The sequence below is a fragment of the Planococcus citri genome, chromosome 2 (assembly GCF_950023065.1).
Source record: "Planococcus citri chromosome 2, ihPlaCitr1.1, whole genome shotgun sequence".
Lineage (NCBI taxonomy): Eukaryota > Metazoa > Arthropoda > Insecta > Hemiptera > Pseudococcidae > Planococcus > Planococcus citri.
Window position 1 is genome coordinate 53,201,145 of NC_088678.1, and position 15,090 is coordinate 53,216,234.

The 15,090-nt window shown below is 34.4% G+C and overlaps 2 protein-coding genes across 4 annotated transcripts in view; one reads left to right on the forward strand and one right to left on the reverse strand.

Moving 5' to 3' along the window:
* The window catches only part of LOC135836458 (uncharacterized), a 145,038-nt gene that overhangs the window by 112,447 nt on the left and 17,501 nt on the right, over positions 1–15,090 (forward strand). For both annotated transcript variants that reach the window (XM_065351310.1, XM_065351309.1), the window contains exon 2: positions 9,858–9,975. In XM_065351310.1, the coding sequence (XP_065207382.1) occupies positions 9,937–9,975 (39 nt within the window). In that variant the 5' untranslated portion in view covers positions 9,858–9,936. The remainder of the gene's footprint in view (positions 1–9,857; positions 9,976–15,090) is intronic.
* LOC135836447 (myosin regulatory light chain 2-like) lies at positions 789–4,593 on the reverse strand. Of its 2 annotated transcripts, none has more exons than XM_065351288.1 (5): positions 4,438–4,593; positions 1,712–1,912; positions 1,392–1,572; positions 1,223–1,295; positions 789–1,131 (listed from the first exon to the last, which is right to left on the reverse strand). In XM_065351288.1, the coding sequence occupies exons 1-5, from the start codon at positions 4,438–4,440 to the stop codon at positions 984–986; spliced, it is 606 nt and encodes a 201-aa protein (XP_065207360.1). In that variant the 5' UTR covers positions 4,441–4,593; the 3' UTR covers positions 789–983. The 2 variants fall into 2 exon arrangements, with proteins under 2 accessions (XP_065207360.1, XP_065207361.1); XM_065351289.1 differs by lacking the exon at positions 4,438–4,593 and adding an exon at positions 4,148–4,294.

Genomic DNA, 15,090 nt, shown 5'->3' on the forward strand with positions numbered 1-15,090 from the left:
AGCTGAAAATGTAATCCTGTCATCAGTTCGACATTTCTAATTTATTAGGGCAGATGAATCGCAAATTCGAAGAGACAAGTTGAATAGTGTATTTTTTTACAAGTTTCAAATTTCAAATTTTGATAAAATTCCAAAATTGTCAATTTTTGCATCAAATTACTCAAAATTTCTAGTGGGGAGAAGTTTTGAATAGTTTGTTGCAAAAATTGATTTTTTTGAAAGAGATTTCCAGCTTGTAAAAAAAACTCATTTCAACTCATCGTCTCTGATTTGCGATTCCTCTGCCTTAATCAATTCGGAATATCGAACTTATGACAGGATGAAATTTTCAGTTTTCGAATACATTCTGGAGCAATTTGAAATATCGTAGCTGGAGAGAATTCAGTTTTTGCTGAAGGTGCCAGCTCAGTTCCAAAATCGTGGGAATTGGTTCGTGGGGCCACTTTTGAAGCGGTAGCAATCAGAAGTTTTGAAAAATTGTTTGCAAAAATTGATAATTTTTGGAATTTTTTCCGAATTTGAGGTTTCTAAAACTTGTATTGAAATTCTCTTTCAATTCATCATCTCGAATTTGCAATCCCCCTCCATACTTCAATCAATTCGAACTATTGAACTTATGATAAGATTGAGTTTTCAGCTGCCGAAGTAAGTGTAGTACTGTAGGTACCTATCTGCGCATAAAAATCAGTTTACTAAAATGAATATCATCATAACGTACGTGTTTGTTTCTTCTTATACATAGCTTTATTTTGTATTAGGTATTTTTATTAAATGCCAATGGAAATAAATACATTAAAAATAAAAGAGCTCTCTTCGAAAACAACAACATGCGTAAATTTTTATGAAATTTAACTTCCGGATTTTTATTTCTCTGTTGAAAATCAACGATACGTGGTAGAAAACAAATCGCGTATAATTTATGATAATAATTACAATTTTTCTTATCCGATCTAAATTTTTTTTGGCAGTAGAAGTAGATTAACTTATTCTTCTTCTCCTCCGGCAATCAACATTTGGATTAATTCTTCGGTGTCAATGAGTCCATTTCTGTCGATATCCATGGCTTCGAAAGCATCAGCCACTTCTTTCTGAGAGAATTTATCGCCCCAAGTTATCAAAGCGTGTTTCAATCTGTAAAAAAACGATTGGAAATGTAAAAATTATTCGAATATTTTGAAAGCTTATTGGACTATCAACGAGTGTGTATAGCATTTCAACGTACTTGTTGCTGTCGATTTTACCCTTGTCGCTGAATGCGGTGAAAGCGTTTCTTACAGTTTCATCATCATCAGCACCTGTGCGATTGAAAATTGGAAGATTTAAATTAGATATCGTAAAAAAAGGGAAAAAACAATTTAGCTAGAGGGATACATATTGTATGTAGATCTTACCTCCGGCCATTTTGTTGGCGAACAGAGACAATAATTGAGTGAAGTTGATTGGGCCAGGAGCTTCGTGCAACATTTCGTCTAATTCTTTGTCGCTCATCAATTTTCCAACTTGATCCCAAGTTGCTCTAAGATCTTCTTTACCGAGAATACCGTCCTTGTCTCTATCCATCATACTGAAACCCTGAAGAGAAAAAAGTGTAACTGTGAGTCTTGGTGTTTTAATCTCGTAGGTATCAGTCTCACACGTAAATCAAAATACATACTTTTACATTTTAAAGCAAGGTAGCTTAAGTTTATGATTAAATTTGTTGAAAGCTTACTTCTTTGAATTCTGCGACTTGTTGCGTGGAGAACATAGAAAAGACATTACTGCCTGATCGTTTGACAGCTTTTTTCGACGATTTGGTGCTGGCGCGGGTAGAAGATCTTGGGGTGACCTCTGGTTCGGGTGCTGCTGGTGCGTCATCTTCAGCTTTTTCTTCTTTCTTTACCTTCTTCTTCTTAACTTTCTCTTTATCCGCCTGTGTACAAAAAATTAATATTGATAATTCGGAATGGTACGATGGTACATATAAGGTAAAGGTACATGCAGGGCTGGGCTGGTGATCCCGATCACTTTGTTCTGGGATCAGGATTAAGGGTCGGATTCAGAGTTTGAAGATTCGGGATCTGATTAATTTTTCCAATTTTTTGCAATGGTTTCGAAGTAAAAATGGAACAGTGGATGAGTAATTATCAAGTTGATGTAACAACTAGGATGTATGAAAGTTCCCTATCCGCCTTGAAAAATTAGAACTAATCAAAAAAATACCAACTAGGTAGGTATGTACCCCCTCATTTTTCAGTTTTTTCTAGCACGTTTGTTTTTTCCTGGCCCCTTCCGTACCATAAAAGCTGACCCAGTTGGTAATAAAATTGAAGAATTCTCTTGCTCCTGAGGTCTAATATTCTTGAAATATTGTCAACAAATCATTCTTGAAAATAGGTCATTATTGATATGTTCGATTTTTTCTCAATTTTTGAAATCTTTGAGATTCACTTCACTCTTTAGCCATCAAAAAATCGCAAAATCGCATTCAGTGGTTCCAAGGATTCCCATATTGTATTTTATTATACCCAGCTTTCTGGCTATTTTCACTTTTTCGAGGACTGGAGGGTAGATTGATGACACCGAGTGGACGATTGCGCTCGTTCATTTATATCCATTTGATCACAATTAAAACCATTAATATTTCAAAAATTCGAAAAAAATCTAAATTCTAGAATCAATAAGTTTCTAGCAGTCTAGCAGTTCTGACCTTGAACCTGAAAAATCCCGAAGATCGAATTGTTTCGTTTCAGACTCATGCGTGGGCTCGAAATAGCCCAATATTTTCACGTAACGAGATCATCAGAAGGTGAAGGGGCGGATAAATTTAAAATAATCGAAGGACAATTCAGGCATCTCAAAATTTTACCAAACATAGCTGCATTTTCAAAACAATGAAAAAAATTTCCAGCAATTTGAAAATCACGCTTGAAAAATCTTTTGAAAGATGAACAGAAATGGGTTCCATATGCGAATTTTATACTTGGCATAATTTCAACGGCGTTCAAATTCTTCGCCAACGAGTCTAAATACGGCTAATTTATTGAAAAAAATTGTTTTGAGAAATCCAGTTGAAGAGGCGACCGTTTTAGAATGATTAAGTTTTGTGACACACTGTTGAAAAGCACTCGAAATTTCGATCTAAAAAGCTCAAACATGGTCAATTTGCCGTGAATTGAAAAAGCCCATCCCCTATACTGTATTCGTAAAAACATTTTATTTACATTTCTAAGTTTCAAGAGTGTTTTTTTAATCGAAATTTTCAAAATGATTGAAGAAATTGTTCCAATTCTTATTTTTAGCAATGATGCGTTCTCTGAATGGAAAGCAATGTTGTTATAGAAACCATACAAGTTGCTCGTAGAAGGTATCTGTTTATTCATTTAAGATAAGTATTTCAACGCGAATTTGTAAAAAAATATTTATGATACAGTAGCATGGTGGGTATGGGTAACTGGGTATACGCATAAAATCGTCTGACTGCCAAAATAAGCCGAGCCAAATGCACCAGATACTCCTACGTAGACGTACCCAGTCATCAGATTTTATTTCGTAGCCTCACCAGATCGCTTCCCCTCCCCCCTACAACTCTTCATTCAAATCGAGTGTTCCGTCCCTGTCGTTGACAAATTTACATACCAACTTCATGACGTGTTAGCCCAGATTTTTTTTGAAGAAATTCCATCCGTATGTCTCATTGCGTCTCAAATTTCTTTTTCAATATTTTATCGAATATTCATACTACTTGAAGTATCTGTTTCTGTATGAAGAAGTGCTGTTTTTTGGACTTTTCTTTATTCGAGTGATCATTATGGGTTAAAAGACCAAGGTAAGAAAGTGGAATTCAAAATGTTGAATCACCAATTTTCATTCAAAGTTATGTAAGAAAGAAAAGATATGATACGCATACGAAACGAAATGTGAAAATAATTTACTGGTACCTTCACGAGATGATGGTCGAACACAAAAATTGTAAAAACATGCAAGTTATCAAAATTTTGGTTGAAACCGAGGTGTATTATTTATTCTAAACCATTAAAGGAAGTGTGAAACGTGCACGAATTCATGCAAATTAGATAATATTGAAAGTTTCGTGCAAAAAAAAATATCAAAAAATAGGAAGTTTTTCTTTACAAGAATGGGTAGGCAGTCCATTCAAATTAAATACCTTCAAAACTGCTTCCACCAATGTTCAGATGTAAAAAAATAGCAACGATTTGATGTTTCATGTAAGCAATTCATCCTTTCACAGAATTTCACAGAAATCACCTCGATACATATTCAACGAGGTATCAATGAAATTTGCAAATGCTCTTTATTCTATCACAAATCCCTCCAAACTGCATTAATTTAAAAAAAAATAAAAAATACGAAAAATAAATATGAAATTGAATTTTAAAAGCTCCACGTTTTAAGATGAAAAGCAAATATAAAAAGCTTGGAAAAAATCACACTTACCATTATGTCTAGTAAATCGGGAACTTCACTAAAAAATTAAACGTTCTTCACTTGAATTTACGAAGAGACTAAACTCTGTCCCGAATAACTCTCCACCAGTGACTTACATATAAGGCGTTAGGCGTTTGGCGTTTGGGTTAGAAGCTGAGCCCGAATTCTAAAAATAATAAGCGATCTTTTACCCACTGCTCTCGCGTAACCATAACCATATGATTCTAGTGTCTATTTTTAACAATGTTCGGAAGTCGCATGCATTTCCAGTTCAGCTTGATTTTTACTATAATGGTACACAACACGGCTGCAGGTTACGTACTGTTTTGTTACAGATGGCCGGTTGGAGCGGAATTTTTTTTCTGGACTTGGAGTTTTTTCGAGTGTGGTGTCGTGTGTTTTACATACGTTTCTTGTTTTAATTTTTTTTTTTATAAATTCCGTCTCTGTATGAGCATTTCAGCATTTGTCTCTTATTGTTATTATTGTGTTGTGGTACTTCTCTAACTTCTCACCTCTAAAAATATGTACGTAACAAATAAAAGTTTGCTCCATATCCTACAAAAGTAGGGTAAAAAAGTAAAAAAAATACATACGTTTTTAGCACCATCACCAATGACTGTAAAAAAGTAAAAAGATATATGAAAGTGAAAAAATAGGTTTTTGGCACCACTTATACATAAAAGTAAGGGTAAAAAAATACTTTAAAAATACGAAAACTGAAATAAATTGATTTTTGGTTTTTGGTTTATAGTTTTTTGGTACTTTTATTTGGTTTTTTGGGTTTTTGGTTTCAGTTTTCAGTTTTTTTCTGTCAATTAGGTACCTAGTATTAGTATTAGTATTATTAATTATTGTATTCATTTCTACTAATCAATTAATGCAGAAAAGTCAAAACATTACACATATTTTGATGATTCAAATTTTAATTTTTTTACATTTGGTTTTTGGTTAATTCGTTTTGATCAAATATTTTTTATTTTTGAGTTTTGCACACAGCCGACAATAAGAGACAAATGCTGAAATGCTTATACACAGAGACGAAATTTATAAAAAAAAAATTGAAAACAGAAAACGTACTGGAACACCACATCCATACACACACCACACTCGAAAAAACAAGTCCAGAAAAAAAAATTCCGCTCCAACCGTCCATCCGTATCAAAACAGACGCTCGTTACGTACGTTCGCATTCTCAAGGTCATTTAGGGCTTAATTTCAGGCTTCATTGCATGTCCTAAAATGAGTCAATTAAGGCAGTGATGACTGATGAGTATTTTTATGATCTACTGATACTTATTACTCAACATAAACATGATATGCTGTCTCAAAATTTTTTTGTCGTGTCCTCAATCCGGTTAATTGTAAACGATTTCGATACTTTAAAAATCAAAATTTTTCGCAGTTGGTTCTTGGTCAATATCAAGTGAGCACATAATTGAAAAGCTCAATTACATCATCTTCTATTTCGAATGAATGCAAAAAAATGTTTATCGATGGCAAAAGGGCCCGGAAGTATCATTTTCCCCCTCCGCCACCTAATAAAAAATCAACATGTAAAAAAATTGTAAAATTGCAGTCATTGTTTGAAAGCTCGTTAAAATCTGATTCAGAAACATTCTTATAAGTTTGCAAAAATCGGAAGGTCGACTTTGTAACTGATGAAAATTCAACTTTGAAATTGAAATGAAAATTGAAAAAAAATTTTCTCGGAATTTTTTTTGTGTTAATTGATTGTTATTGTATGCAGTCAATCCCACCTAGAAGTAAAAAAACAGTTTTTGAATGAATTTTTTCACCATTTCAAAGGTTTGCATAACTTGCGAAAGTGATACGATTTTGGACCTATTCATACTTTTTTTTAAACGAAAAAAAAAACACAACTACTTACACTACTACTAATACTTGCAGCAATTTTAATAAAGGATGAAAGCTGCATAAGTGCATATGAATAAGATCTAAGGCTATGTCGGCATATGACAATAGAAATAATTGCACCCCGCCTTCCACCCTGGATGGGGATATTGTAAGGAACATTTTGTAGCAAAGTTGCCAAACCAAAAGTTGACCTTCCAAACATAATGGCGGCCATTCTGATTGAAAGGTCAGCTGAAATCGCAGATTTTGCTTTCCGATAGTAGGACTCGCATGAAATTTTTTGAACTGGACAAAGCTAGATCGAAAGAGCATGTAAAAATTCATCACCAGCCAAAATTTCAAGCGCTGATGTGTATTTTTTGATTTTTGGTGAATTTTTGGAAATTTATATTAGGCTGGTTGAAAATGAGGGGAAAAATCGAAAATTCTTATCAAATTGACCTATAATATGGAAAGCTGAAATTTGAAATATACCCTTTTTCGACCTTCCAAATTGATTGGAAACGATTTCAAACCATTTTTAGCAGTTCTGGAGCCTCCAGCAGGTTTTTGAAACCTGAAATTTACTCAACGTTTCATCAAATAGAATTCGAAATTCGAAATTCACTCCGCACAGTACGTGTTGAAGTTAATTCGGACAGATTTTGTGTCTTTTTTTGAAAAACAGAAGTTTCTAAATATTCCCTGGAGGCTTCAAAAGGATTTGAATTGCCTGCAATCCACTTTGGAATAATGTTAAAAATAGGATGTAAACTGAATTTCATGTTTCTGCCTCAAACGGAGGCGGAAAAATAATTTTTAAAACATGAAATTGATGGACAAAAATTTCAGACTGGAATACACCGATTTTGAAAAAAATACAAGTATACCATATCGGCCATGATGACCTCAAAAGTATTTGAAAGTTTCAAAACGACTTGAAATCCACCTGCAGCTTCGACTTCATAGCGTGGTTTGTTGAGTGAATTTCGGCTTTGAAATTTTGTGAGAATTTCAAGTTTCATAAATCTACTGGAGGCTCCAGAACGGCTCAAAACGGGTTGAAACCGTTTCCAATCAATTTGGTAGGTCGAAAATAGGGTATACCTACCCCAAATTACGGCATTCTAGTTCAATTCGGTAAAATTTTGATTTGTTTCTCATTTTTGACGTAAATTTGATTTTCAAAAATTCACCAAAAAATACACTGCATCACTTGAAATGTTGGCTGGTGATGAGTTTTTGCATGCTCTCTGTCGACCTAGCTTTGTTCATTTAAAAAAATTTCGTGCGAATCCTCGGTATGGAAAGCACAATCTGCGTTTTTGGCTGATCTGTCAATCAAAATGGACGCCATTTTGTTAGTAAGACAAATTTTTTTCGGCAAGTTTGCTTTAAAATGTTCCTTAGGATGAGATGTTCTCTTGCCTTATAGAATCGCGCGTTGAATGGTTTGCAATTATTCCTATTTCGCTTTTTATTTGACTTTAGAAATGATTGTAAAAACAAAAAAATTACTTCCTTTAATAATTATTGATTTAGGCACAGATTTCGTTTTTTTGTCGGCTGTTTGACATCCTTACCTTATTGATTCTGTGTATTTAACAGACACAAAGTTCAAATTTTTTTTTTGTATGTAAATAAATATTTGAAAGAACTTTTAATATTTATTTTGTTTAGGCCATCCAACTTTTCCAAGTTCGTTGGCATTTGTGAAATCATGAGGTTGGGCGTAAGATTTCCCTCTGCAAAGAATGTTCTGTACATTCTCGAGTCACAATACTGTCAATTATTTTCAGACCAGCAGGTACTCCAATTATAAAAGTGGTCGAGGATTTTCGGAAGAGCTATAAATAGGTAAACGATACATCGTGAACATTTTTGGAAATATTTTTGTATGTACCTATTTTTAAAAATTCCAGCGGAATGTATCTTGTGATTTTTGTCATGGTTTCAATTAGGTATATTTCTTTCGATTTCTTTTTTCTGGAGTTTTGTTCAAGTTGCTGTATCTTCTGTTCCACTACCGATAATTTAATTTTCTAAAGAATATCATTTCAGTTTTAACATTTCATTAAAACGCTAAATTGTCTTTTTTTGGGAGGGGGGAGAGGGGTTCTAGATTTTGGCTGTGGCAGTAAAAAGGTTTTATTTTTTGACAATTCTCAGAAAAAGTGAAATATTCTAGGTTTTGAACAGAATTTGCATGGTTGTAACTTTGAAATTTTGAAAGAGGAAAGCATGACGCCTCTTTTGCAATCAATGAACCATGGCTCCCTGCTCAGATTTATAGACAAAGGTAGTCAATATTCTTACCTATTCCTACTTTTATTTTTTTGAACTCTTGGGTATTTCAGTGAAAGTGCATTTTCCTGAATATAAATTCCAGGATCCCAAATGATGAGAATTGGCTACAACAGATTTGTCAAAAGCTCAATTTTCGGTGGCACATGCTATTCCAAGTGTATACATTCACATACATTTGACTCACGAAGTGTCATAATTTGTAGGCACAAGAAGAAAATGAAACAGTTAGGTACCTATAAAATAAATTATAGGCAATTCAGTGACAAGTCTGTCTAAAAGTTACAAAGAACCCAACATATGTTGGTAAGATTGATACCAAACATGATAATTCCATTAAAATACCCCTCGGAAAATTAGTCTTTATAACGAGTTATTTACCTGTTACAATGCGAGTGATCTGAACTCGATTGATTCAACTTTATGATTACGATCGCCTTTTCAAAATAGAATTAGTTTTTCTTTTCATCGCTCTCGACCTATCGTAATCGTATCATTTACATCGTAATTTTTATAATTTTCAATTTCCGAAAACCTGATCATCGAAAAATCACTTTAATACGCTATTTACCTATTCGCATCAGAAACCGCAAACGTTTAGTAGGTACAATTCGACCAGTCTAGATCGGTTCTTTTTTAGTCTAGTAACGCAGGTTCGGCAGTTATGGTTCGAATTACTCGGACCAGTTGTTTTTTTTTTTGTAGTCGTGTCTGCGTTGTTACTATTTTTTTTTGTTGCTGTTGTTACTATTTCTTCAAAGTGTGGTTTTTTCATCCTTTTTCGCAAACCGTGCCGACAACTTCATTACGAATTAGTTGACACTAATCTACAGTAAAGCTGTTTTGTTCCGGCGATGCCAAGTTTTTTCCTGTGTTACTCGCTCGGCGCACATTTTTAATACTCTTTTTATGATTCGAACGTTTGAAGAATTTAATAATTGCGCCAAATGCCAATAACGATAATGTCGGATTAATGAATAGGCCGCTTCGGAGCATATACCTTCTAGAAAATGTCAACTGGTATTATCTTCTACTTGGCAGCAGTTTGTATCAAACGTGATAATTTTTTCTAAATTATCTACAACTCTTGTACATATCCAAGTTCATGTGAACCGATAGCTTACACGTGATTTGAGAAATTTATTGATACGTAGGAAAATTTTTTCTGTCTGCGTTGTTGATAAATTTTCAAATGTTTGATGATTCGATGTGTTTCAATATTCCCGAAGTTCGCTAAAATAGCTGTATCATTTCTGTCTTTTTTCTAGGGGTTGAACGCATCCATAGATAATTTTTCAAATTACGCAGATTTGGTTGTTGAGCATCAAAAAATGAAGATGTTTTGCCATGTTGAATTTTTTCGCGGGAGCATATCAAGAGAAAAAAGTAAGTATGCAATTTTTAAAATTTTCCACCATATTATTTTAAAAAATAATTGAAATCAGTCTGAATCTGTTTTCGATTGAAGCATCGCGTAGAATTAAGAAAATGGAGTTATTGACCTACTACTTCAGAAAAGACCTGGTGAGAGATCGGATTTTGAGGTAGGAGATAATGTTGTGTGACATTTCGTATGTATGTTGTAGTTTGTTGATAGGTTTTTGAAAGTGCTGGCCTACTGGGTCTGGGTGGCAGGTTCATTGCGAAACATCCTTCAAAAAACACCGTAACAAAATCAAGGATTTGAAAGTATGAAATCACGATGAACTTTTATCATTACTGAACTGCGATTGTAATGGATATTTTGATTTTTTTAAATCTGACTTTCTCACCTTAGGAGCGAAAATTTGATGAAAACAAAGCAAAAATCCTCTTGTAATCAGTTCAGTGTTTATAAGTTGCGCTACGTAGGTGGGCGTCAATTGTTTCACACGTTATTATTGTCAGGACGCTTCCTCTGTTTTGCTAAGACTTAAATTTAGAAGTTGCCAAATGAAACGTAGCCATTTTTGTTCGGGAACCCGAAGATACCTATGTAGTCTTCAGTAAACTCAGGATTCTAGAGAACTTTCCAAGTTTCAACTAAAAATAAAAATAGTATATTTTTTTGAACCCCTTCCCGCACTTCCCGCTAAGTTGTTCCAATCAAAATTGCAAAATTGCTTTCTTAGTTTCACTTGGATTTTTCTGTATTTTTGATGCTCTCCTTCGATATGGGAGGTTCAAAAACAATCATTTGAGCACATTTTTGTGTTTTTCGATTGCACGAAAACGAGGATAAAAAATCAATTGGGTACCTGTAGCTTTGAAAACTTCATTTTTTGGTCATTACATAGTTGAATTTTTCACTTGAATCGATGGGTGCAGAATTTCAGGAATAACAAAAAGCTGATTTATTTGAAAATCAAAAATTTTTGGTAAACATGCTTAAGGTCATTGAAAGAGGACCCCAAGACACAATTTTTTAGCATTGTTTAGAAAAAAAATATTCACGTGCGCCGGCGCTGTTGCTGACTAAACAAATGGGACTTACAATTAGACCCTTTCTGCACCCAATCGACAAAATTTCTTTTGAAATTGCTCGGGCACAAATGGGGCTTGATTCTACATCTAATTACATCATTTAGACTGCTATCTCGTTTAAATTGACCAAAAACCCCTTGAGGTATAAGACTTTTTGCCGAAGTTGTTAATTTTTTCATCATTTTTCAGTTCAGAGATTAACTTAAATTTCAAAAAATGGTCTTCTCAAAAATGTTAGTTATTTTTCAAGGAATTTGAAAATTTTTACAAAAAAGTCATGAATGCGGATTCGCCCTTTTTTTGTGCCCAAATACCACTTTCCCGGCAGTTTTGCGGAAATGTGACATCACCAGTCAATCCGCCGTACTTTGAAACCCCTATATCCGTGAAAAAAAATTTCCAAAAATGTGACTTGTTCCCTTTCTGTTCCCACTGATTCACTTTTAATGAGTAATCTAATAGATAAGTTTGAGGCTTTCTTTATATGCCACATGAAATTTGTAGAGGTAGTGTAAGCCTTTTGACACGATTGTTTCAGAATTTTTTTTATCGAATTGTGGGGGGGGGAGGTGGATTGACGGAAGAAGTCTTTGAACCTCCATGCTCCAGGTTAAAGCTACATCTAAAAATTTTCTCGTTAAAATGTGTACTTTCATGAGTATTTTCTCCGGATGTCAGAGTTTTGAGCAAAAACTGTTTAGCGCAAAATTTTACTCCTAAAAATGTGTCAAAAATTTGACAGAATAAGTAACACACGTAACAAACGATCTTTGAAGCAAATTCATAATAATAGTGCCCTAAAGCTGCATTTATTTAGGTAACTTTCAGAACTGAAGCCCTCAGAATTTTGATTCAGAAACGCTGAATCGAAAGCACATGTTCGAAAACCTTCGAATTGAAGTACATACTTCCCTATTTTGATCGATTTTTTGATACTTTTTCACGAATTTTTGATTTTCCTTTCAATTTTGGACTCGCTGAAAAAGTATTTTCACACGTACAGGGAGGGGTAAATTGTGGTGGGGGGAGGGTGAAATTTCGACGGATGGTTTTCGAAGGCGCAGATTCTGAATTATGTCATCCATTTATTGTTTCAGAAAAAATAACCGCAGTATTTTTTGCAAAAATTTCATCGTTTTTTTTTTCAAAGCCCCTCAGCTCCCTTTCCACGTTTGTTTCAATTGAACAATTGATCTTTTTTTCGAAATAAGTCCAAAAAACCGTATTGTTGAGGAACTTTTGAGAAGACGACATGCTCAGTTGAAAAATCTCAAATTTGAAGTCACTCCTAGTCTTCGGATCTTGAAAGTAATGACAGTTTTGACCTCAGTGGGGTTGAATTATCTGAAAATGACCCTAAGAACGACCAGACGGAAAGCCAAACCCCTCTTAGAACCCTTTCCATGTGTTTCACCAAGGAAGTTCGGCGAGTTCCTTCCGTGGCTGAAAAATTAATTTTTGGGGTCTTTAAGTCTTTATGTATCATATCAAATGTCATGCTTCTATCATGAAATGCCGTTTATGCCCTCAAAAATTACAGTTGATTGCTGAACTATCAGGGCGCTAGACCAAGAATAGCAGATTCTCTACGAAACAATATCTACTTTTGTATAATTTGTAGTGATATAACCTAATATGTAGGTATTATACGTTAAAAAACACCGCATCAAAAACATGTATTCGAAAATATTCAGATCACTTAAAAATTTTGTTATCAGCTGCGAAGTATTGGTGTTGTGATTTGACTCTCCAGCCTCTGGAGTGAAAATTTGATAAAAGAAAAGCAAAAATCCTCTTGTAATCAGCAATGCTTGTGGCATTGTTTTCATAATTCATCGAACTTTTGCGTGGTATAGGCTTTCAAGATCCTAGTAGGTAATTGAGTTGAGACAGATAGTTTGAAAATCATTTCCGTTTTCCTACTCTTTTTCACAATACGTACCGTATGACGATTCAAGAGGACATTCTGTATTTTAATCCTCGAATCAATACTTACCTACCCTATCAAGTAATTCATATTATAGTAATGGAAACTGGAAAGGTGGTCGCTGAAGATAGCACCGAAGTAGACAATACATAATGAAGTAATTAATCTCGAACGATAAAAAACAAAACGCCCGTTAAACGTGTTTGGGTAGCGGTTTAAAAAGTAAATTCCGAACATAACAAATGAAAGTAAATACAAAGGAGATCTTCCGACTACAGAAAGAGAAAAAAATCGATATAAACAACCAACAAAATAACAACGTTTGTCTGATGAAGTAGTGGCGGTCAGAAATGTCACCTAACTCTCGACTGTCTCATAAATAAACGGGGTAACATTTCGTTTATTATTACGCGCCTTTTCTTCTAGCTGTCCTCGGAATATTCACATCGAGTTTTTATCTGTTACTAGCTGGCTTTATCGGACCTCAAATGGACCCACCTGTTGTTAACAAGAAGCCCCGCTAAGAAGACCTTTTTTATGACCATTACTACCACTACTAAATCAGGGTTTCCTAATTCATCTACGAGGTGTGATGCGCAAGTTTTTTTTTTCTACAGAGGATAAATTCGCGCGTTCAATTAAGCTATGGTTTTATCGATCGACTCGAAACTGATGGTGTCAAAAATAATCTCGAACCGGTATCTTTGAGCTATCGTAGGTGATTAAATCATCGCGGTTTTACACTCGATTCTATAGTGCAACTGCTGCTAAGAGTATACGATACAATACGTGTGTCATTATAGTAGAATAAGAGATGAGATGGTTTACCGTAGCTTGGGTATGCATGAATTCCATCGTAGGCCGCATATTCGTATAATACATATAACTTATTTCTAGTTAGTTAAATAAAAACATCTCCTACCGATATGACACAAAATGCGGTATTGCGCCTCATTTTCATAAATTTACTCTTTATCGCAGCTAAAACGACTCGTTTGTAATATCAGCAGCAGAGGGCGCACAACTACCGATAAAAGGATTGAATTACTTCCAATTTTTTTTTCTTTTTACTGGTGAATGGTGATGATGCTGCGCATTATTTTTCATCAACTTTTATACAAGGTGTCCTGTCATTATTCTGACATGCTGTGTAGCCTATAAGATTTAGGCACTCGTAAAACTGGTTGAAATATCTCTCATGAATATTGGATGATTTTTTTCATAATCTTGATGGGCTGAGATGTGGAAAATTCGATCAGCGTAAGAATTTTAGTGTAAAGTAATGATCTTTTACAGCAGCTGAAAATAGTTTTTCTTGATAAAATTGCCTATTTCCTAAATTGTAAGGGTTACAGGATGAAAGGAATTTCAAGTGAACCTTGTTAGCATCGTGTTATCTTGATCCAATCCTCACCTTGGAAAATAATTGGCCACTGTGACAAAATATTAGTTCCCCAGATCAATGGCTAATTTTGTTATAACGGGCTTGTCACCTCCCTAAAATACAGATTTTACTCTGGTTTCTCGATTTAATGCATTGAAATATGCCATGAATGAAAAGAAAACCTAGATTAGGAGGTTGCTTGGCGTAAATAGCGCTATAATGAGGCATTTTTTACAAAAATCTCAATTTATACTTACCAACCTCCCTCCCCCAATGTGCCCCCTGGAAGGATCTAACTGCAAATCTAACTTTATACTCGAATTCGGCGCCCTTGATTTATATGATAATGGTACCCATATTGACAATCATCTATCGGCTCAAAATGGGTAAGGGGTGCCTGTGGGTCCACAATAGGGATGGGAAGCTGAAAAATGAGCTTTTAGCTTCTAAATTTTCTTTATAATTCAAGCTTTAGCTTTTGGCCCGTCTTCAAATGTATACAGCTTTCTAAATTCTAATAGCTAGCTTTTTAGCTTCCAAAAATCATAGACTTTCAGCTTTAGCTTTTGTCTTCTAATATGTTCACACAAGTTACCTATTAAACACAAAGAAACCCAAAATGATACCTTACCTATGTATTTTATTAAAATGAAAATTATAGTCAAGTATTATGAACTGTTTTATTCCTCTGGAGCTCCTCTCCTTCCGCTTTGAATTTACTTCTATT